Source organism: Apostichopus japonicus, chromosome 7 (genome assembly GCF_037975245.1).
Source record: "Apostichopus japonicus isolate 1M-3 chromosome 7, ASM3797524v1, whole genome shotgun sequence".
Lineage (NCBI taxonomy): Eukaryota > Metazoa > Echinodermata > Holothuroidea > Aspidochirotida > Stichopodidae > Apostichopus > Apostichopus japonicus.
Genome location: NC_092567.1, coordinates 8,501,358 through 8,522,778, shown reverse-complemented (window position 1 = coordinate 8,522,778; position 21,421 = coordinate 8,501,358). Strand labels below are relative to the sequence as shown.

At 37.6% G+C, this 21,421-nt stretch overlaps 3 protein-coding genes across 5 annotated transcripts in view; 2 read left to right on the top strand and 1 right to left on the bottom strand.

The window, feature by feature from the left end:
• LOC139970073 (uncharacterized) overlaps positions 1-11,622 on the bottom strand; it is a 202,587-nt gene extending 190,965 nt beyond the window's left edge. For 2 of the 3 annotated variants that reach the window (XR_011793912.1, XM_071975709.1), the window contains exons 1-2: positions 11,409-11,622; positions 10,770-10,897 (exon numbers count right to left, since the gene is read on the bottom strand). Coding sequence is in view for 1 of the 3 variants with exons in the window: in XM_071975709.1 (XP_071831810.1) it covers positions 10,770-10,897; positions 11,409-11,547 (267 nt within the window). In the remaining 2 variants the exon portion in view is untranslated. The remainder of the gene's footprint in view (positions 1-10,769; positions 10,898-11,408) is intronic. The other variant, XR_011793914.1, reaches the window with a different exon arrangement.
• Positions 120-4,026, top strand: LOC139969341 (uncharacterized). Its single transcript, XM_071974224.1, has 2 exons — positions 120-310; positions 1,016-4,026. The coding sequence occupies exon 2, from the start codon at positions 1,190-1,192 to the stop codon at positions 4,016-4,018; it is 2,829 nt and encodes a 942-aa protein (XP_071830325.1). The 5' UTR covers positions 120-310; positions 1,016-1,189; the 3' UTR covers positions 4,019-4,026.
• On the top strand, positions 5,091-7,801 carry LOC139969342 (uncharacterized). The gene is made up of 2 exons (XM_071974226.1): positions 5,091-7,044; positions 7,750-7,801. Exon 1 carries the CDS (start codon positions 5,103-5,105, stop codon positions 6,759-6,761), a length of 1,659 nt encoding a protein of 552 aa, XP_071830327.1. The 5' UTR covers positions 5,091-5,102; the 3' UTR covers positions 6,762-7,044; positions 7,750-7,801.
• Positions 11,623-21,421: the final 9,799 nt, after the last annotated feature.

The window sequence follows — 21,421 nt, the reverse complement described above, 5'->3', positions numbered from 1 at the left end:
TCTGTTAAGAATTCACCAATAGTATTAGTATTTCCAGTGGTGTATTTTCCAATATGTTAAGGAAAGAAAAGATTTGATGAGCCAACTTTTGCATTGATTTCACCACATATAATCACTTCTTTTGATGTGTTTTTGATTTTATTCCTATTCATGTTTTCTTTTTAGTATAGCGCCACCCTTTTCTTGTGGACGCGCAGAAATCGTTTTGTTTACAATTCTCACGTTAATCTCAGAAGCATCGCTTGTTTTAGATGCAATCATATACCCTTAATCTATACTCATAGTTTCTATCCTTGGAGTGTGATAGTCTGTAAGTATTTGTTGTATTATTTACTGCCATTTAGGATCACAAAATTGTAAATCTAAGTTGTTATTGGCCAGTTTCTGCTGTGTTTTGTGAGGTGCCCAAATGTTTTCTATTCTCCATTATGTATTACCGTAGACCAATTCCGCTACGTTCCTGTTTTACGTTGTTACTTACGGTTCGTGAGATTTGCGTACTTGGGCTCACACGTTACCTGGTTGTTAGGGTTTTTTATAGCAGTCATACTAGGTTGTTTATTGTAGTAATTTTAGGTATCTATTTTATTATTGCGTGTACTTCACATCTATTCTTGAGTATTCTATTACCTCAACGCATTCAGTATGTTTCGTTACCCTTGGGCTTCTATTTACGGGTTATGTTATCTTTGTTATTTGCATGGTGTGCGTACAGGGTACGTGTAGCTAGGATTTTGGTTGTATGGAGTTTCGGTTAGACCATTGTTTACTCATAGTTTTCAGTTACGTATTATGTGTTCCCTACGTTGTCATTGTAGTATATATAGTGTACAGTTTTCGGATAACCACAAGTCACACATACAGTATTTGTTCACCTTGCCTATGTTAATTTCACTTTATCTTTAGTCAGGAATGTCACCTTCTTGTGGCATATGTTATCTAGCCTTGTTTTTATAACATGTTCATTATTCTCACCTTGTTATTTAGACATAGTTTTTTCCTTTGTTTCTTTCAGTTTTACTGTCTTCTCACTCATTCATCAACGTATTAAACTGTTGTCAAACGTCCATGATCTTGTCACGGTTTCTTTATTTTGGGTCTTGAGGGGAAATGGTTGTCTGGCTGTATAGCGCCCTCAGTTTATTAGCGCGAGGACAGCACAGTAAAAAGACTGAATCAAGGCATAGCAATGAGTACACGATCAGGAAGACATTTCCGTGTTGAGAAAGAACCCAGCGAAGCAACTGGTAAGGAAACAGACCGAAGTAAAACAATGGATCACGACAGCAGTACAAGGCAACATCGTGATTCAGCCAACGTTGACACAAAATCTGTTAAGTCAAAATCCACTAAAAGCTCTAGCATATATGGATCCTCCACGAGTTCAGCAGCAATGAAGGCACGCGCTAAGGTTGAATCGGCTCGGGCATTGCTCGCATATGCAAACAAAGAGGCTGAACTGTTGAGACAAAAGGCAGCACTGGACGCTGATATGCTTATTCTGCAAAGTGAAAAGGTAGCTGCTGCTGCTACAGCTGAAGCCGCAGTGTATGATGAAGATCAATCATTAGGAAGCCATGACGAATTACGTGATGCAGATATTCACGAAGTAAATTCCAATCAACGAACCAGTGATTATATTCAACACCATTTTAGTGATCAGGCAGCTTCAAGAAATCCTATCATCACTCAGACAAGAGCAAATTACCGGCAAGAGACTGAAGACCTTGCTAAGTATCTTATTCGAAAAGACTTGGTGAGTTCCAGGCTTATTATATTTGACGAGAAACCAGAAAATTACAGAGCATGGAAGGCATCATTTAGAGATGTGATTAGGGATCTTAATTTGTTACCCAGGGAAGAACTTGATCTGTTGATAAAGTGGCTAGGTGGAAAGTCGTCATTACATGCCAAAAGATTACGCTCAGCTCAGGTTACTAACCCACAAGTGGGATTAGATATGGTATGGCAACGCCTGGATGAGTGTTATGGAGCTCCAGAAGTAGTGGAGCAAGCATTGTTGAGGAAAGTTGATGATTTCCCAAAGGTGAACACCAAGGATAACACAAAAATCAGAGAGTTAGGTGATGTGTTGTTAGAACTGGAGTGTGCTATGAGAGACGGAACTCTCCCTGGTCTCAGTTACCTTGACTCGGCCGGTGGGGTGAAACGAATAGTGGAAAAGCTCCCACCAGGACTTCAAGATAAATGGCGTTCAAAGGGAGCTAGGTATAAGGAAGACTACAATGTGACGTTCCCACCATTTTCTGTGTTTTCCAGATTTGTACGACAGGAAGCCAAAATTCTCAACGATCCTAGTTTCGAGGTAAACAGCCCAGCAGGAAGGTTTGCGTATCCAGAAAGAGTGAAGACACACATCACTGGTATGATTGAAAGTTCTCCAGCAAGTGGTCAATGCCCTATTCACAAAAAGCCACACCCTTTGCTCAAATGTCGAGCATTTCTGGCGATGCCATTGGAAGAGAGAAAAGCTTGCCTCATGGAAAACAGACTTTGTTTCAGATGTATGGCGACAAGTGATCATGTTGCTAGAAATTGCAAAGTATCGGTGAAGTGTGCTGAATGTGGAAGTGTGAGACACAACACCGCCCTCCATGTTGATCAAGCATTTTTTCGTGATACACAAGTTACTAAGGGAGATAATGGTGGGGAGCAGAACTCTTCGTCTGTTACCTCTAAGTGCACTGAAATTTGTGGGGATAATTTAGGTGGACGCTCTTGTTCGAAGGTATGCCAAGTCAAGGTGTATACACAGAGGAAGGAACATGAAGCAATCAAGGTTTATGCTGTATTGGACGAGCAGAGTAACAGGTCCCTGGCTAAACCACAACTATTTGATGCACTTGGCATAACATCTACCACCACCCCTTACACACTGAGGACTTGTTCAGGTATTATGGAGACAGCAGGTAGGAGAGCTAACAACCTGATGATAAGTTCCATTGATGACAAAGCCAAATTTCACTTGCCAGCGCTGATAGAGTGTGAAATAATCCCAGATGACAGACAGGAAATCCCAACACCAGATATTGCAAATCATTTTTCCCATTTGAAGCACATTGCAAACAAGATACCTCCAGTTGATCCGCAAGTGCAGATTTTGTTACTGCTCGGAAGAGATGTCTTGAGGGCACACAAGGTGCGGGAACACATCAACGGCCCTCATGATGCTCCGTATGCCCAGCGACTAGACCTGGGATGGGTTATTGTTGGAGAAGTGTGTTTGGGCACATCCCACCAGCCCAAACACCACAACGTCTTCAAAACCAGTGTTTACAGTAATGGGCGTACCTCGCTCATGGAACCTTGTTCCAACATGATTCAAGTGAAAGAGAGAATTGACAAGACTCAGAAGAGTGGCTTAAACATCACCGGTAACAAGGGATCTACAGGGAAGGTTCAGTTTGGTACAGCAGTATTTGACAAAACAAATGATGATGAAAAAGAAGCCCTTTCTATAGAAGATAACATTTTTCTGGACATAATGGATAGACATGTCCATCAAGATGAAAATGGAAGTTGGGTGGCACCATTACCTTTCCGTCCTGAGAGGAGGCGCCTACCAAATAACCGGATACAAGCACAGAAGCGCTTGTACTCTCTGCGCAAGTCATTGGAGAAGGATTCCACCAAGAAGAATCAGTTTGCTGAGTTTGTTCAAAAAATGTTGGACAATGATCATGCCGAACCTGCCCCTCCATTAGAACATGGGAAAGAATGTTGGTATCTCCCCATATTCGGGGTGCATCACCCACAAAAGCCTGACCAGATTCGTGTCGTGTTTGATTCCTCAGCAGAATTTGATGACATTTCGTTGAACAGTGTGCTACTAAGCGGTCCAGATCTGAACAACCCACTTTTGGGTGTGCTAATGCGTTTCAGGAAGGATCCCATAGCCTTTTCAGCCGACATACAGCAGATGTTTTATAACTTTCTAGTTGAGGAAGATCAGGTTCCTGTGGTTCAAGGACAACGACATGACAAAGAAAATCTGTGAGTATCGTATGAAGGTACATGTTTTTGGAAATAGTCCTTCCCCATCAGTCGCCACTTACTGCTTAAGGAGAGCAGCTCAAAAAGGAGAAAAAATCCATGGAAGTGATGCTAAACAATATGTTGAAAGAAATTTCTATGTTGATGATGGCCTCTCTTCATCCCCCACACCTCAAGGAGCCATTGACCTTCTGAAAAGAACAAGAGCAATGCTAGCTGAGTCAAACATTAACCTCCATAAAATAGCTTCAAACAGCGGAGAAGTGGTAAAGGCATTTGATGTAGATGACAGAGCCAAAGGCATAAAGGATCTAGATCTATCCTCAGATCCACTCCCTATTCAGCGAAGTTTAGGCATGTTGTGGGACCTTGATACTGATGCATTCACATTCAGTGTTTCTTCAGAAGACAAAGCATTCACAAAGAGAGGTGTTTTATCTGTCGTCAACAGTTTGTATGATCCCCTTGGTTTGACAGCTCCGATAACTATAAAATGAAAGGCCCTATTGAGAGAACTTAGTTCTGAGATCAACGACTGGGACGAGCCTCTCAGTTTTGAAAGAGAAGTTGAATGGTTTAAATGGAAGGAATCCTTGAAGTTGTTAGAAGATGTGCATGTTCCCCGGTGCATCATCCAATCGTCATTGTCGTTGACTAAAAAGAAGGAATTGTGTATCTTTTCTGATGCTTCTACATTTGCCATTGGAGCACTGGCCTACATCAGAGTCGTCAACGAAGAAGGAAATTACCAAGTTGGATTCTTGTTGGGAAAAGCGAAGTTAGCACCAAAACCAGCCCACACAATTCCTCGACTAGAGTTATGCGCTGCAGTTTTGGCAGTGGAGTTGTATGAGTACATCAAGGATGAAATTGATCTAGAAATAGATACTGTAAGGTTCTTCACAGACAGTAAGATCGTCCTTGGTTACATTAACAACACTACCAGACGATTCTACGTCTACGTATCAAACAGAGTAAATCGCATCAGACAGTCGACACGTCCAGAACAGTGGTGTTACGTTGCTACCAAGCAAAATCCTGCAGACTTGGCGTCTAGATCCATTGCATCACATGAGCTTCAAGACAGTATGTGGTTTACAGGCCCGGAGTTTCTGTCCCGCCAAGAACTGCTTGAAGTGAACAACTATGACCTTGTGCAACCTGAAGCAGATTTTGAAGTTCGACCTGTCGTCACTACCATGCTAACAAAAACTTCAAATGTTGATTTAGGTGCTCATCGCTTTGAACGTTTTTCAAATTGGAAAGGCTTACTTAACGCTGTCGGTAAACTTTTGCAGATAGCAAAGTCTTTCAAGAAGATTCCTGGTAAGCCTGGTAAAGGAACTTGGAAATGCTCCCACACCTCCTGCGGAGTTGATGAATTTTCACAAGCTAGAATTACAGTCCTCCGTTCCATCCAACAAGATGCTTATAAGGAGGAATTGGACTGCATTAAACGTGGACGAGCCTTACTTAAAGGAAGCTCACTCAGAAGGCTAAATCCACAGGTTGATAAGCACGGTCTGTTAAGAGTTGGTGGACGTTTGTCTGACGCGGACCTCACCCAAGAAGAGAAGCATCCAGTCATTGTTCCTCCTGGACATGTTTCTACGATTATCATCAGACACTATCATGAATCCGTGGCCCACCAAGGTAGACATATAACTGAGGGAGCCATCCGAGCTGCAGGGTTTTGGGTTGTCGGAGGCAAGCGCCGTACCTGCAATGTGATCAAGGTATGTGTCACTTGTAAGAAACTAAGAGGCAAAGAAGAGTATCAACTGATGGCTGACCTACCAGCTGATAGAGTCACATGTGAACCACCTTTTACCAGTGTCGGCGTTGATGTCTTCGGCCCATGGCAAGTCTTGGCACGTAGAACCAGAGGTGCTAGTGCTAATAACAAACGGTGGGCAGTCATATTTTCATGTATGTATACAAGGGCAGTGCACTTGGAAGTCATTGAGTCCCTTTCAGCATCGAGCTTCATAAATGCTCTCCGGAGGTTTTTTGCCATTCGTGGCCCTGCAAGAGTTCTACGTTCTGATAGGGGAACTAACTTTGTTGGCGCATGTAAGGAGTTAGGCATCATTGCTGAGACCAGAGAGCTCCGAAAGCATCTCCTAGAGAAAGGATGTGTTTGGTTGTTCAATCCACCGCATTCTTCTCATATGGGTGGTTCTTGGGAAAGGATGATTGGTATAGCTCGGAAGATACTCAATGCAATGCTATTGCAATCTAAACACACCCGTCTTACCCATGAGATTTTGTGTACCTTTCTAGCTGAAGTAATGGCAATCATGAACGCAAGACCCCTTGTACCAGTGTCATGTGACCCCGACCAGCCTACAGTTCTTACCCCAGCAATGTTACTCACTCAAAAGGTGGACGCTACCAGTGCTCCTGCTGGGAACTTTGATACCCCTGCACTACATAAGAAGCATTGGAAACAAGTTCAATGTCTTGCCGAAAACTTTTGGAAACGCTGGCGTCGTGATTATTTGAGTTCCTTCCAAGAACGCAAGAAATGGGTTGATCGAAGACCAAATCTCAAGATTGGAAACGTAGTCCTGTTGAAGGATAACCAAGTCAGTCGCAACGAGTGGCCACTCGGAATCATAGACAAAGTTTACCCTGATGCTGATGGAAGCGTCCGAAAGATTGATGTTAGAGTTGCCAAGGATGGAAAAGCCAAGGTGTTCTTAAGGCCTATTACCCAAGTCATATTGCTTCTTTCTGATACTTGAACTGTTCTTTTGACACTTGTTCTTTATATGGTCTTCTTAGATTGTTGTTGTTGTTTTTTTGAGGTTTGGTATATTTATATATACCAGGCGGGGAGTGTTGTGTTTTTGATTTTATTCCTATTCATGTCTTCTTTTTAGTATAGCGCCACCCTTTTCTTGTGGACGCGCAGAAATCGTTTTGTTTACAATTCTCACGTTAATCTCAGAAGCATCGCTTGTTTTAGATGCAATCATATACCCTTAATCTATACTCATAGTTTCTATCCTTGGAGTGTGATAGTCTGTAAGTATTTGTTGTATTATTTACTGCCATTTAGGATCACAAAATTGTAAATCTAAGTTGTTATTGGCCAGTTTCTGCTGTGTTTTGTGAGGTGCCCAAATGTTTTCTATTCTCCATTATGTATTACCGTAGACCAATTCCGCTACGTTCCTGTTTTACGTTGTTACTTACGGTTCGTGAGATTTGCGTACTTGGGCTCACACGTTACCTGGTTGTTAGGGTTTTTTATAGCAGTCATACTAGGTTGTTTATTGTAGTAATTTTAGGTATCTATTTTATTATTGCGTGTACTTCACATCTATTCTTGAGTATTCTATTACCTCAACGCATTCAGTATGTTTCGTTACCCTTGGGCTTCTATTTACGGGTTATGTTATCTTTGTTATTTGCATGGTGTGCGTACAGGGTACGTGTAGCTAGGATTTTGGTTGTATGGAGTTTCGGTTAGACCATTGTTTACTCATTGTTTTCAGTTACGTATTATGTGTTCCCTACGTTGTCATTGTAGTATATATAGTGTACAGTTTTCGGATAACCACAAGTCAGACATACAGTATTTGTTCACCTTGCCTATGTTAATTTCACTTTATCTTTAGTCAGGAATGTCACCTTCTTGTGGCATATGTTATCTAGCCTTGTTTTTATAACATGTTCATTATTCTCACCTTGTTATTTAGACATAGTTTTTTCCTTTGTTTCTTTCAGTTTTACCGTCTTCTCACTCATTCATCAACGTATTAAACTGTTGTCAAACGTCCATGATCTTGTCACGGTTTCTTTATTGTGGGTCTTGAGGGGGAAATGGTTGTCTGGCTGTATAGCGCCCTCAGTTTATTAGCGCGAGGACAGCACATCTTTTTTTATTGACAGTATTTGGTAGATCTAAATTAATTAGTTAGTTAGTAATATTATTTCAGACAGCCTATTCAGTCAAAACTGCAGGTTTCTTACATGAATGTATGTTATGTGATGAACGATAAGCTCGCCGAGAATGTTAAGCTTAATTCGAGAACCTTAAACATAACTCAGTGGTTTTTATTCAATTCTTTTATAGTTAAGGTATGTTTGAACTTGGGCGTTTCTGAAAAGCAGTCAATATTAGGCTAAGATCTTTATTATGTATGACTTAGATTAATTACTAAGCATGTCTTCTTTCAAATTCTAAGTAGTACTTCTAGATTCAATTAAAATATTTGAGATGCTTAACATAACCATATATGTCCAACCTGTACCTATGTTTGGCCTGGCCAATATAAATATCCTAGCCTATGCCTCTATACCATACCGTCAAATGATGTCACTGATAAATAATTACTGTTTTAGCTGTTAACTGCGGTCTCTTCTCCATTAAATAATCCGTCTAAATAACCAATCAAGAAGTCAGTGGTAACAAACAACTCCCACGAATATATCACTAAACCACTCGTTGTCAGTGATAGATGTGTAGAGGTATTTAATAGCATTGAGTCACCGATACTCATATACAGGTGTTTTCCCCGTCAGTGTAGACATTTTTTGCCAAAAGAAATGTACGAGAAACATAACGTTATACATGTCCGGTGGAAACATACAGTTTAACAACTAACGTCGATTGGGTACGAACTAAAGAAAGGGGTCGAGGAAGTAAATAATACAGACCCAACGTATATCAAGCAGTTTAAGTTATCATTAACATATTCCCTTAAACTGCAGGGTGTTTGTTCTCCTCCGCAACGGTTACAATTTGGGCCAAAGTTGTTCATGTCCACATAACCCCCCCCCCCCCCCCAACGGGCCTAATATCTGCTAGTAAATCCATTGAGTAATACAAAATTGAGGGATGATTCTAGGTACCAGAAATGTGATATCAAAATGTTGTTGAATATTAAATCACACTACTGTCAGTCCATGCTGGATATCTATAACACTTTTACTTTTTGAGAAGTGAATTATAACAAACAAGTGAATGCGATGAATTAAATTGACTGGACAATGTACCTTAATACTGTAGACTGTTAGTACCTCAGATACTACTTAAAACTCATTGAGAAAACAACACCTTTATGACTAATGAGGGATATGTCTACCCTAGATTACGATAAGGACATGTCTACCCTATATTACAATAAGGGATAAATTTACCATAGATTACATCAGGGGATACAAATAACCTAGACTACAATGAGAGATATGTCTAACCTAGATTACATTGATGATTATGGCCACCCTAGATTAAAATGAGGGATATGTCTATCCTAGATTACGATAATGGATATGTTTATCTTAGATTACAATTAGGAATATTTACATCTTATATAACAATGAGGGATACCTAGACTACAATGAGAGATATGCCTAACCTAGATTACATTGAAGATTACGGCCACCGTAGATTAAAATGAGGGATATGTTTATCCTAGATTACAATAATGGATATGTTTATCTTAGATTACAATGAGGAATATTTACATCTTATATAACAATGAGGGATATCTAGATCTTATATTACAATGAGGGATATGTAGATCCAATATTACAATTAAGGATACGTCTACCCTACATTACAATAGGGTATAAGTGTACCGTAGATTACAATAAGGGATATGCTTACACTATATTACAAATACATTGGGAGCAAAAATGTCTTTCAGTGTTAGAAGAAGATGTTTGTAGGGTTATTTTTATTTATAAATCATAAATTATTGTTAACATTTAGGCCAGTTACAAATTGGGTGAATCGTCATATATGAAGACTTATAGGAGCATTCGAGTGTTTTAACATATATTCTAAGGTGAATATCTTGAAAAACTCAAAAGCTATTGGTAATTTCTGGCACATCAATTTCTTCTTTTGGACTGAGATACGACAAATTCTGCTTAGACATTCCCTTAAGACAATATTTTTTATTGATAAGATTTGCATTAACCTATGTTACCTTCATGTAGTGTCCAATACGTTGATAGGAACACCCTGCGTCTAGAAAATACTACATCCGAAATCTAAACAATATATAAATTATCAGCCTTCCTGCAGCGTTAAATAAAACATCTCCATACGAAAACTCGAATATATCGTGGAATCAATCCACACTGTTACTTTGTTCGTTGTGATTCGGTTTTTGTAATAACATTTTAGTTTAAATATAACTTTGCGTCTCTACTGAAGTTTTCACACTACTACCGGTAAGTGGTACGGTATTGTATCTTACTTTCCTTTCAACATTTTGTAAAAAGCCATGTTGAGAAATGAATAATGCAAATTGTTGTACGGTACTGTGTTGATTCGATCAGTAATCTCTAAGTTGTGGTGTGTAATTCATTAACTCTCGTGGTAACCCTGTGGAGTTTAGAGTTTGGTTTTATTTACGTATTTATACAAACGAATGGAACGCTGTCTGTCTAGATTATCTGAGACTTTTACTGCAGTAGACCTTATATACTTCCATAGCTTTGGATGATATCTCATAACGAAACAGTTATCGATGAAAAAATATTTATATCAAATAAAACAACATATTGATAATTTGTGACTTTCTCTTGGCGGGCTGTGTTGTTTAATAAAATATACATAATTTTATTTAGATTTGTGTATCAATGAATCTAATGTAAACATTACTGAATTTGATTGATTTGTTAAAAAAATGATTTGTTGATATTGATTCTTTTGTATATTTAGTTTATCGATCAACATTCGGTTGTTTTGGTTTAGTTGACAGAAAATAATGTGTTATGATGGACATACTTACATAAAGTTCAGATGCCTTCTCCAAGCGCTGGATGGTAGATCTCTGCCGAAGCTTGCTGTAGTTGTCGTGGATTTCAACTTTCTTTGAACGCAGATCCCTGAAGGTGTCCTTGTTTCCATCTACCTGAGCTAAGGAAGGAAACAAATCATACCTACCCCAACAGTTCACAAAGCGTGACAGAATCAGTGACACACATACCCGGATGCTGATATAGCTAAATAATAACGATAAACTTGCATGGGACTTTGTAGTTTTCACAGTATTGGATATTACTACTAGTTATAATGCAATGCACAAGTACACAAAAGCTCGTCGAATTTAAAGAATGCTATATCTCCATTTGGATAAAATGGTAAACTGAGATCTTTAATTAGCATACATGTATTTCAGTTAATATTATGTTAGAATAAATAATTCAACGCTACAAAAATGTACAAATATTTTTTATTCTTTAGAGCTTTTTATAATTACACTCACCTGTATATATATATATATATATATATATATATATATATATATATATATATATATATATATATATATATATATATATATATATATATATATATATATATATATATATATATATATATATATATATATATATATATATATATATATATATATACGCCTACTTACCATTAAGATCATCTCTTAGGTTTTTATTATCCATAGTAGAATTTTTATCTTTAAATAACAAAGGAAAATCACGAAAGGAAATCATATAGCAATGGGAAAACAGAACATCCAATTGACTACAGTAGATGGTGTCGTGCATATCATGTGATGTTTAATATGCAAACCTGGACGCTAAATAGCTATCGGTAAGCCTAGGAGTCAGTCTATAGTTGTAACTGGTTCAGCAAAGTTCGCGGTTTATAGTGTACACAGCAAAACCTTTATTTGATGATACCATTCGTATCTGATATTCATGCCTTGTTGTGTATATTGTGTCACATCAGCTGTTCGAAAGTACTTGCTGCGTTTATTATTAACTATATGTGGATCTATTAAAATTGAAATCGTTTCGATGAACGTTATTCTATGCACGTAATATGCCTGTGTATCACGGGAATGATAACATATGTGCACAGGAATTATATGAGTTGTGGATGAAACGAGAGGCGATGGATTAATAATAATCAAGACAACAAAATGCAAGATTCTCTGACAGCATTCCTTTAATGTGAAGAAGAAGAAAAAAAAAAGAGAAAAAAGATCAAAGGAGAAGGAAAAAAAAAAGAAGAAAAAGAAAGAGAAAAAGAACGAAGAAATGATAAACCATTGAAAAGAGCTAGAAATTCGGGACTCGAATCAGTGACACCAATGTTGCAAAGGATGGGTGGTGTTCGGAGCAATCCTCCGGAACTGTTTGCTCATTTCAATTTTGAAGTGAACTAAATTGCGATTGAAGTAAGAAGTCACTAAATGTTTTTTTTTTAAAGAACTCAAACCTGTCAATACAATGAAAATAGACTAACTATATAGAATATGGTGTGATAAAGAGGGAAATTATTTGAGGGCAGCAGTGCAATGCAAGTGAAAATGGACAGGGGTGACCATCATTCGACTTCTCTAGCATGTTAACAGGCACTATGCTGATCACCTTTTACAGTAATTCCAATTGAAATATGGAAAAATGTAGATCAGAAATATCCAAATTCATCTGGCTGGAAAAGGCTCCTCAGAAGAAAACATTCACAAAAATGTGGCATTCTGACGCATAGTTATGCTAATATAAATAGATTTTACATGTTCTACGTGTAAGGCTGTGTTAATAGCTTCTTATGTAAACCTACTTATCCGCCAATCTCCCAGATCCGTGTCTGGGTCCAGGTACCAATTTGTGATTTTGTTTCCTTTCGTTCAAATAACCGTGCCAAAAGTGAATGTTCGATCAATCTCTCAGGTAGATACCATCAACGACGATATATACTCTGCTCGTCACTGATTGGCTGAGCTCTGTCAGCTGACTACCTAATTACCTACTCACCATATCTTCTTTTTTATATTGAACAATTCAGATATAATTTGACTGCTGTAACGAACTTTGTGAACTTTGCACTGCCATTTACTTATCAACAACACTAACCAGGGATTGTCACGAGTGCATGCACATACAGCTACTGTTAGAGGTGGTTTTACCGGCGAAAAATTGATAATTTAAATAAATGAAGGGCAGTGTACAACGACATAACAAAGAAGTCCTTCACTGTGTGCTTAGTGTATCAAAATACACTTTATGTTATTTTAAGAGCACAATAGACAGACAAGGACCGGCGGTTCTAAACAAGACGACCACAAGGAACAAACCCCAAGCATGCAAAAAAAAGAGTAAAATCCAGTTTCATATCTATCGTTTGTTATTTTATATTGAGGACTGTAGTAATATGATGACTCGAAGAATTCGAGTGTAACGTCATTCATATTGTATCATCGAGAAAATAACATTTCTCTAGATTTTCAAAGTGCATAAAAAGTTCATAATATAGACAGGGCTTTCAGTAAAGTTACACCATGTTACAGAAGTCACTCAATCAGTTTGATAACACATATGTAGCTTTTTTATTTAAAAACAGTACAACAATTCCTGTTGAACTCTCGTTCATACACTGTTAGAGTTATTAGAATGCTGAGTATTAAATCTTTATCAACGTTTATTTTAAAATCAGCTTTCTTATGTTTAAGGTACTCATCTAAAACTATGTAATTACTGTAAGGCGCTCTATCGATTATGACGTCACAACAACTTTCGTGACTGATTGCGTTTAACTAAGGTCTTCACTTGTTTTCCCTTTGAGTGATATTATCCGTGAGTATTTTGCAAAGCGACGATATGTTGAATATATAAATACAGTATGCATGGATGAATCAAACTAACAAAATTATCATAAATCAATGTATAATTATATAAGTCAACAGAACCAGTCACTTTACTAACAGGTCCCTGGCTCGACAAAGATTACATCAAAGTGGATCTCTCCTTATCTCTTATTTACTATTTATAGTTTACACAAAGCATCGACCTTTGAAGTAATCTAATATTAATCCACTCTGAAAATTCAACTTTCTGTTTTGTTATCAATATTTACGATATCCCTTTAGAATGTCACCTACAGCTCATCATTTTAAATGGCGGACCTCACGATTATTGCGAGGCTCTCTCTTAATTGTAGATACAACGGTTAGTCATTTGCATTTAAAGAAGCTGTTTCATCAGAAATCAGAATGCAAAAATGCAAAGTGCTTTCGATGATGTAACATGAGCTATTTTCTCCTTTAATCTGAAGTAATGAATATTGAGGGTGTACAACATACTTGATCTTAGTAATACAGTGAAAAGCAGTGAAAAGCTGTGTGACAAACAATACATTCAAAATGACACAGGCTGTCCTGAAATGACCATTGACATCAACAACAGGCTTCTTGTACTAAAGGTGATAGATACACCAACATATGACATCTGTCCTTGATGATTGTGTAAAATCTGTTTTTATTTTGGACAATTTGACCCCTGGTGAATTTGAATTTTATAATGTCTTTCTTGCTGTGACCATACATCTACCCCTCCCCTTCTAAATTTATGTCGGGTAGTCCGGTATTTCGTGACTGTTTGATGTTTTACTTTGGAAAATAACCGTTTTTTACTGATTTCCCCATGACAATGGAAGCCGGTCAGTGATTCAGGCATAATTGTCAATAGCTATCCAGGTGGTCGGGTACGGGCGATCCCAGGCGCACTTAACCAACACTTTGGTACCCCGTTTGCCAGTAGGCTCACTGCACATACCAAAGCTAAGGTCTACAACCCAAATAGGGCTTGAAATAAAGATAAAATGCTTTAAACAGCATTTTCTGTCACTGTTACAGCTATTCAACAGAATACGTACGAACGTCCTGCATGCCTATTACTCAGACACTATGTATGCATATTGTTAGTGTGATGGAACACAGATCGCGTGCTTGTAGCATAGCCAAATGATCAATTTTTGACAGCGCAAATCCATCATTCATTACAGAAATCCTAAAATTCCTGTCGACTGACTGAACTTGCGATGTTTTTAAGAATTTTATATATGGAGGAATGTAAAAGGTGTAATAAATTATGACCCAGTATATGTAAGTGGTAACAAAATGTTCACAGATAGGGGCATGGGTGCAGATCAGTCTTGGATAACGGTAGGGACGCGTGTCTGTTCTCTGATACTATCGAAGCGGAGCTCGACCATGGGTTAGCACGTAGCGTACAAGAATGTTTTTGGCAAATATACCTCCCAGATCGCCGGAAATAACACCTCCCAGACCCAATGATGCTCCCCAAACCTCCTTAAGTTTTAGATCTCATGGCTTAAAAATTTACTTTGGATAAATGCATGGGCGTCTGCAGAAAAAAAAAATATCAGGGACAAATAATCCAAGTAGACTTTGGTATGCGATGAGTCTGGGGTCCTCTCCCAGATAACAATAGTGGACTGCCGCAAATGCGATTTCCGTCCTATATTTAACAAATGTGTATAAATATAATAAAATGAGAACTGGTGATAATTTAAGTTACATCAACTAATGTGAATGCTGCTCCTGCATGCTCGTAAATTCATCTTAGCTCATACGTCTCGCAGTAAGATGAAAAGTGTACTATAGTGTAACATGTTGTAAGGCCCTGTTTATTCTTACTTCAGAGACATATAATTAGAAACATCCAAATACTTTACTCCGTGAATCTGGCTTGTTGTCGATGAATTTCTCCGCGATATCGCGTGGTTCGATTCTGTCCAGAATTTCACTATGAACATCGCATAGCAGGAGATGGCTAAGCCTTGATTGCTTCATGGTACTACGTAACCAAGTTTTCAGTCTACTCAAGGAAATGAATGATCTTTCAACAGTGCAGGAACTTACTGGATTTACGAGAATGAGTCTGATTAATCGTTCATCTTGTTGAAACATCTTTCGAACATCTGAGCTCATTGATTCAAATATTTTATGGAAGTCACTGATGTACGTACCTGTGGAGTTCCTGTGAAGAAATGCAAGTTCGTGTTCTAGATCAGTAGTCAGTTTCGGGAAACGTCCAGCAACAACTGCATTGCACTCTACAGTAATTAGCATTGCGGTCAGTTTCCCATATTCCGTAAGATCCGTTGATGTGAAATATGTATCCAAATTTACACTGTCTAAAACTTTGAAATGTTGAGGTCGATACAGTTCTTCTACACTGTCAAAATTGTGTGTTGTAATTCCGCCTTCAATTCGCATTGGAATCTTGCGTATCCGAGGTAGCAAAAACTCTTCTAAACCAAGACTTTCAGCCATTTCCTCTGCCTCTTCAAATATTTGGTGGAAGATAGCTTCTGATCGTAACGACTGGAGTTCTCTTTTCAAGGAGTCCACCATTAAAAGTATCCCTGCCACAGTTTGATTCTTGCCCTGTATTGATTTTTGCAGGACATTCGACATTCGAAGACATTCGAAGGCTGAAATGCAGCGTTTGGTTCAGAAAAACTGGTGGGGACATGGTATACCTTGTCCCCATCACGGAAAAAAATTGGTAGGGACGCATCCCGCTGTACCACCGGGATCTGTGGCCATGCAATAAACTGAACTATTGGTCTGTATATTATACTTAAAGTTCAGTCACTTATATTGATGAGCCTCAGCAGTTATCTCAGCGCTCTTTTGTACGAAGGATGAGATATTACAGTCTGATGAGCATTTGAAGCTCATGATGTTATCTCAGTTGACATAAATGTTATAACATGTGCAATAGAGTTAAATTTAATATTCGTGTAGTTATTCGGATATTGAACCCTGTCCGAAAGTATTAAGTTGTGTGGTGTTTTTTAATATTATATGGTAATCTGTTTAAGTCGGTCAAGTTTTATAACTCACAAATCGACTCTCTGCTGAGTTGTTTAGAATCTCTCAATATATGAGAAAACTAACGTTTGGTTCTCCTTCTGTCAAATATTGATACCTTTAATGTTGAAGAGCAGAGACAACAGACATATTACGTAACAACTAGTCATTACACCCATTAGTCAGAGGGCACACACACTCTAAAAACAACCTGGTGAAATTTTCCTGGTTAACAATTTGCTAACATTATCTTGGTTATTGGCTAGGTTAGTTAACATCATCCTGGTTACGCTCCATCCGTCCTGGCGTAAACTTGATCGTTAACTTAACCCTGGTGAAAATAGATTATTTGCATATTGCAATCCTCGCCTCTGATTGGTTGGTAGTCGCGACTCAAGACGTTCGATCTAGCAGCTTCCTACGAGGCTACGACGACAATCGCAAGCAGGAGAAACTTTCAAATACAACGAAGAAATGTGCAAATAACCATCTAAATATTGCAGATGACGAAGTCAAATTCTTGCTATATCATGGGGTATGAGTAACCTTAAATCAGTGTTTAAATGTAAAAGTGGAATACCGGGATCATGTCGATTTTGTTATTTCTGTGATACAGTCAGTACGCGCGATATTGAAGTATAACCTAACGTTAGCACTCAGGCTTACGATGTTAGGCTAGGCCAGATTCATTCCCTGATGTAGTAAATACACTGTACTGGCTACGAGATAGTATAGGCTTGTATTTGTATAGTAAGTACCTTCACTTCTGGACTAGGTCTAAGTCTAGACCTAAGTGTCATTTTCAAAGCAAGACCTTCCCTTATTAACGGCCGCTTTTAGTGACTACTTCTACCAAATTCGAGTAATTGTAGTGTACGGTAGCTTCAGAGGGCACAGCTAATCAAAGCCACACATTTTTAGTGAATATATGCATAGACAATTGTGCTCTTGGGTCAGTATACTTTAGTCTTAGACCCTGTAGGCCTAGCTTGCCTTCGCTTTTAAAAGACTAGGCCTAGGCTATACTACTAGTGGTCTACATGTTCGGAAAATGGCTATCAGTGATTGCCGACAGTGAAAGAAGAGATTGCTTAAAATTGCAAGTGCTGCATTTATTGTAGTGGCCTAGATTAACCTCTGAGTGTAAAACTTACCCAGGCTAGGCTATAACCAGTTAAGCTATATTAGTAACTTTAGGTTATATGAATTGATAATGTGAAATTTAATTTATAAAATGATAATTTTGTACTTTACTTTTATAAAAACCAAGAAACTTGTGTATGGTTAATCTCAATATAGACTATACTTCAATGTATAATTATTTTGGGTATTTGTTGGTCAAACTTAAACAAATTTTGGCTGAAATAAGTTAAGCTTAGCCTACCCATGCAATGATATAGGTATAGCCTAGGCCTAGTCACAAATAAGTGTTATCCACATGAGAAATGTAAAAATGAAACACCACATTATCTAGGTCACAGCTTTGCACCCCTAATGTTATAAGCCTCAGACTATCAATAGAAATGAGTATTATTACATCTCATGTTGTTTTTATTCTACAATTATACTCCCCAGAGGTAGGTTTCGAAGCACTGTCAGTTAGGCAGATTATATTTCCTTATATGTCACAGCAGATCATGAAATTGGTGTAAATCTCAATAAACCGAACTGCCCATAACAGTTTTCCTTATGGCATTGATTTTCTGAACATTCAAAGAGGGACACATATACAGTTTTCATGGGAGAAAATTTTGTATAGATACAAACTGATAAGTATTTAAACATGGTACAAAACTCAAAGACGGTTAATGTAATTGATTTTGTTTTACTTTGAAACTATTTTCTAACAAAGGTGACCGGCTTCTGTTAGTTGCAAAAATAAATAACTCTTTCTGCTGTTATGTGTTATTTTGTTTGCCAGACATGGTAGAATTGTCCCAAGAGGAGGTAACAGCCATGAAACATACAACCTCGAGCCTTCCATTACCGTACTTGCAAACTACATGAAAAATCTGTAGGCTGCAGTTTACTTAGCCCTATGATGGTAAGTGTTGTTCAATATAATTGCAACTGAATACTGTTGAGTACTACTATTAAATAAAATATTTCTATACACAAATTGAGCAACTACAACTCATACCATCAAGTCAAAAGTCGAACACAAAAATGAGTTGCAAGGTGATTGATACCATGCATAAGTTATGCATGTAGAGGTCAATTGAGGTCACTGCTATCATTGCAATATACCATTATCTCGATCATACTTCCATACGCTTCCTCCTATTTAAGTGTTAAATGATATCGATTTATCTTTGCACAATATCTCTTACTCTTCGCAAAATGTGGCAGCATAACTTGAATCCACTGCGAAGTCATCAATTTTACATTAGATGAATTTTCTTGTGATAGTGAAATTCAGTTAAATTAAAGTGCATGTATCTTAGAAATTTCAAAACAGAAAGGCCAAATCAGGACTGTACAACATATAATTGTACACTATTCTAAGCATATCCTACATTCTGTATTGCTGATGGCAAGTCCCTGACTTGTAGTTTTATTTCTCCATGGTATAAACAAAAAGTGTGACCATGGCCTTCAGTAAGTGTCAGTCCCTTTTAAAATTGTTATCATAGAGCAGTGAGATACCTTGGCTATCTTGGAAATGGGGAGGGGGGGGGGGAGTGGGGTTGGGAGAAGATGTAATCTTTCAGTGAATGGTATTTTACTGTATCAAATTTAAACAATTTCACAAATCTTTTGTTGCAGATGAACTTGGCATTTTCTCTTGTCACTCTGTTGTTTTGGGGAATTTCAACATCGGAGGGTGCAAGGGTGCATCCTTGCAATCATTCATACATGTAAAACAAGTAAGTTTTATTTTTTAGATTTATGTTTAATCTACAAGGAATTGTGCTGCTGATAGCCCACTGATTATTGGTATAGTGGAACCAGTTTAGATCTGTAAGAAAATTAAGGAAATTGAACAATTTGTTTACTGAGATGTCAGCCAGAAGCAACAGGACTTTGCAAAGCATGGCAACAAATTTGTCTAAAGCGAAGAGAAAATTGCTTGATAGAGAGCTTGCAGTGCTCTTACCTTCATCTACCAGAAAAATGCAACAGAAACAATGTTGAACCAGTATATCACACCCTTTGGTTTAACTTTAGGCTAAGTGCTGTAAATAACACTATTGACTCTTTTTGTTCCAATCGTGTAATGCACATTTACACATTTGACCTTCGCCTTTTATGCATTTGGTATGTCAAGTTCACCAACACAGGCTGTGTGTACTTAAATCTCCATTTTCTTGTTTGTCAAAAAAGATCCGAGGAAACGACCGTGAAGAATCTGTTATTGTCTGCCAATACAGTCTGTTACTGCACTTGCTATAAAAGACAGGCTAATGCAATTTATTCCTTTTCTACAACTGAAAGTGATAAAAAAAATAAGGTTTTCAAAAAGAATGGCAAAAACAAGCAGACTGAAGAAAGCGATTCATCTTCTTTTTCATTCGAGTTCGTTAACACACCAATTAATACTTTAATTGTTTCATTTCTTTCCTAGATTTGCACAAACTGGAAGAGGTGAAAAATGAGAAATTGAGAGAGGCTACCAAGTTACACAGCTTTGCAGTAGTAGAAGGATGTCTTTGGCTTGGATGATCAAGAATGTGATTGTAGCTGTTTTTATGAGAAACAATTTGATGTTTTTCATTTCAATTGATCTCTCTCCATAATTGATAATACCTGTTGGTACAACTTCAATGAAACTTGCATAGATGGCATGTGATGAAGAGACATGTGGAAGTGCTCAGGAATTTTATGTCAAAGGTCATTTAGGGGTCGGTTTAGTTAATTGTTTGGAAACGCTTCTTCCTGAGTCCACGGACGGACATGTGGATGTATGCAAAACGTGACCATAATTATTGTCATTCAAGATCGGAGTTTCAGAAATTTCATGTTCAAGAACACTTTGGTCTATTCTTTAACTACTTAACTGTTAGCTCAAAATCTTTTCAAATTAATCTTTCTTGTGATTATAATAAGCTTAACTTACCACTTTCTATTGGAGTTAAAATAATTTGCACAAGTATGTGAGGTCCAAAGATGAGCGTATGACTAAAACATTAATGGTATCGTTGGAAGCCTACTAATTGCCTTGCAGATGTTTGGTTTGCCTGTGCAAAGTGGTAAAATATAGGGGAATTAAATTAAAAGTGTTAATTAATTACCAATAAGTAAATAATTAAATTCACAAAGTACCTTTCTGGAGGTCTTTACTCAATTGTTCTCAGACATTTTTAAGGAACGCACAAGATGACTGAATGGGAAAATTTCCTTATAGGTTGTAAAAAAAACAGTTTAAGAATTCTGACCAAAGGTGACCACATTTGAATATCTAGCATATTTGGGGCTAATACAGCATACCTTAAAAGAAAAGAAGCTAATGACCCAGGGCTGAATTTTGTCGTAACAAAGGTTATAGGGAGAGAGGCTTTGATCAAGTTTTTCAATAGACAGGTATAGGTTCCATTTCTTGTTCTGTACTGGAACTGTTCAAGTGATTTTCAAGTTGTATCCTTGTGCAAAAGTGCTGATCAAGGTCTCGGTAAGAGGTGGAAAATTTCACAGTTGATTTCGAGCAATCAGAGCTTCAGCATGTGACAATGGTTATGATGTAAATATGTCTTCAAAATTTTGATTTCTGTATTGCATTTCTTTTATTAATTCATTGTATAAATATTTGAGGAATTAATTAAACTAAATTGCAAAAGTTCACTTAGTACTCAAAATTA

Bases quoted from the DNA above. Each gene is read 5' to 3' on its own strand.
- LOC139969341 (XM_071974224.1), top strand. From the start codon at position 1,190: ATGAGTACACGATCAGGAAGACATTTCCGTGTTGAGAAAGAACCCAGC.
- LOC139969342 (XM_071974226.1), top strand. From the start codon at position 5,103: ATGTGGTTTACAGGCCCGGAGTTTCTGTCCCGCCAAGAACTGCTTGAA.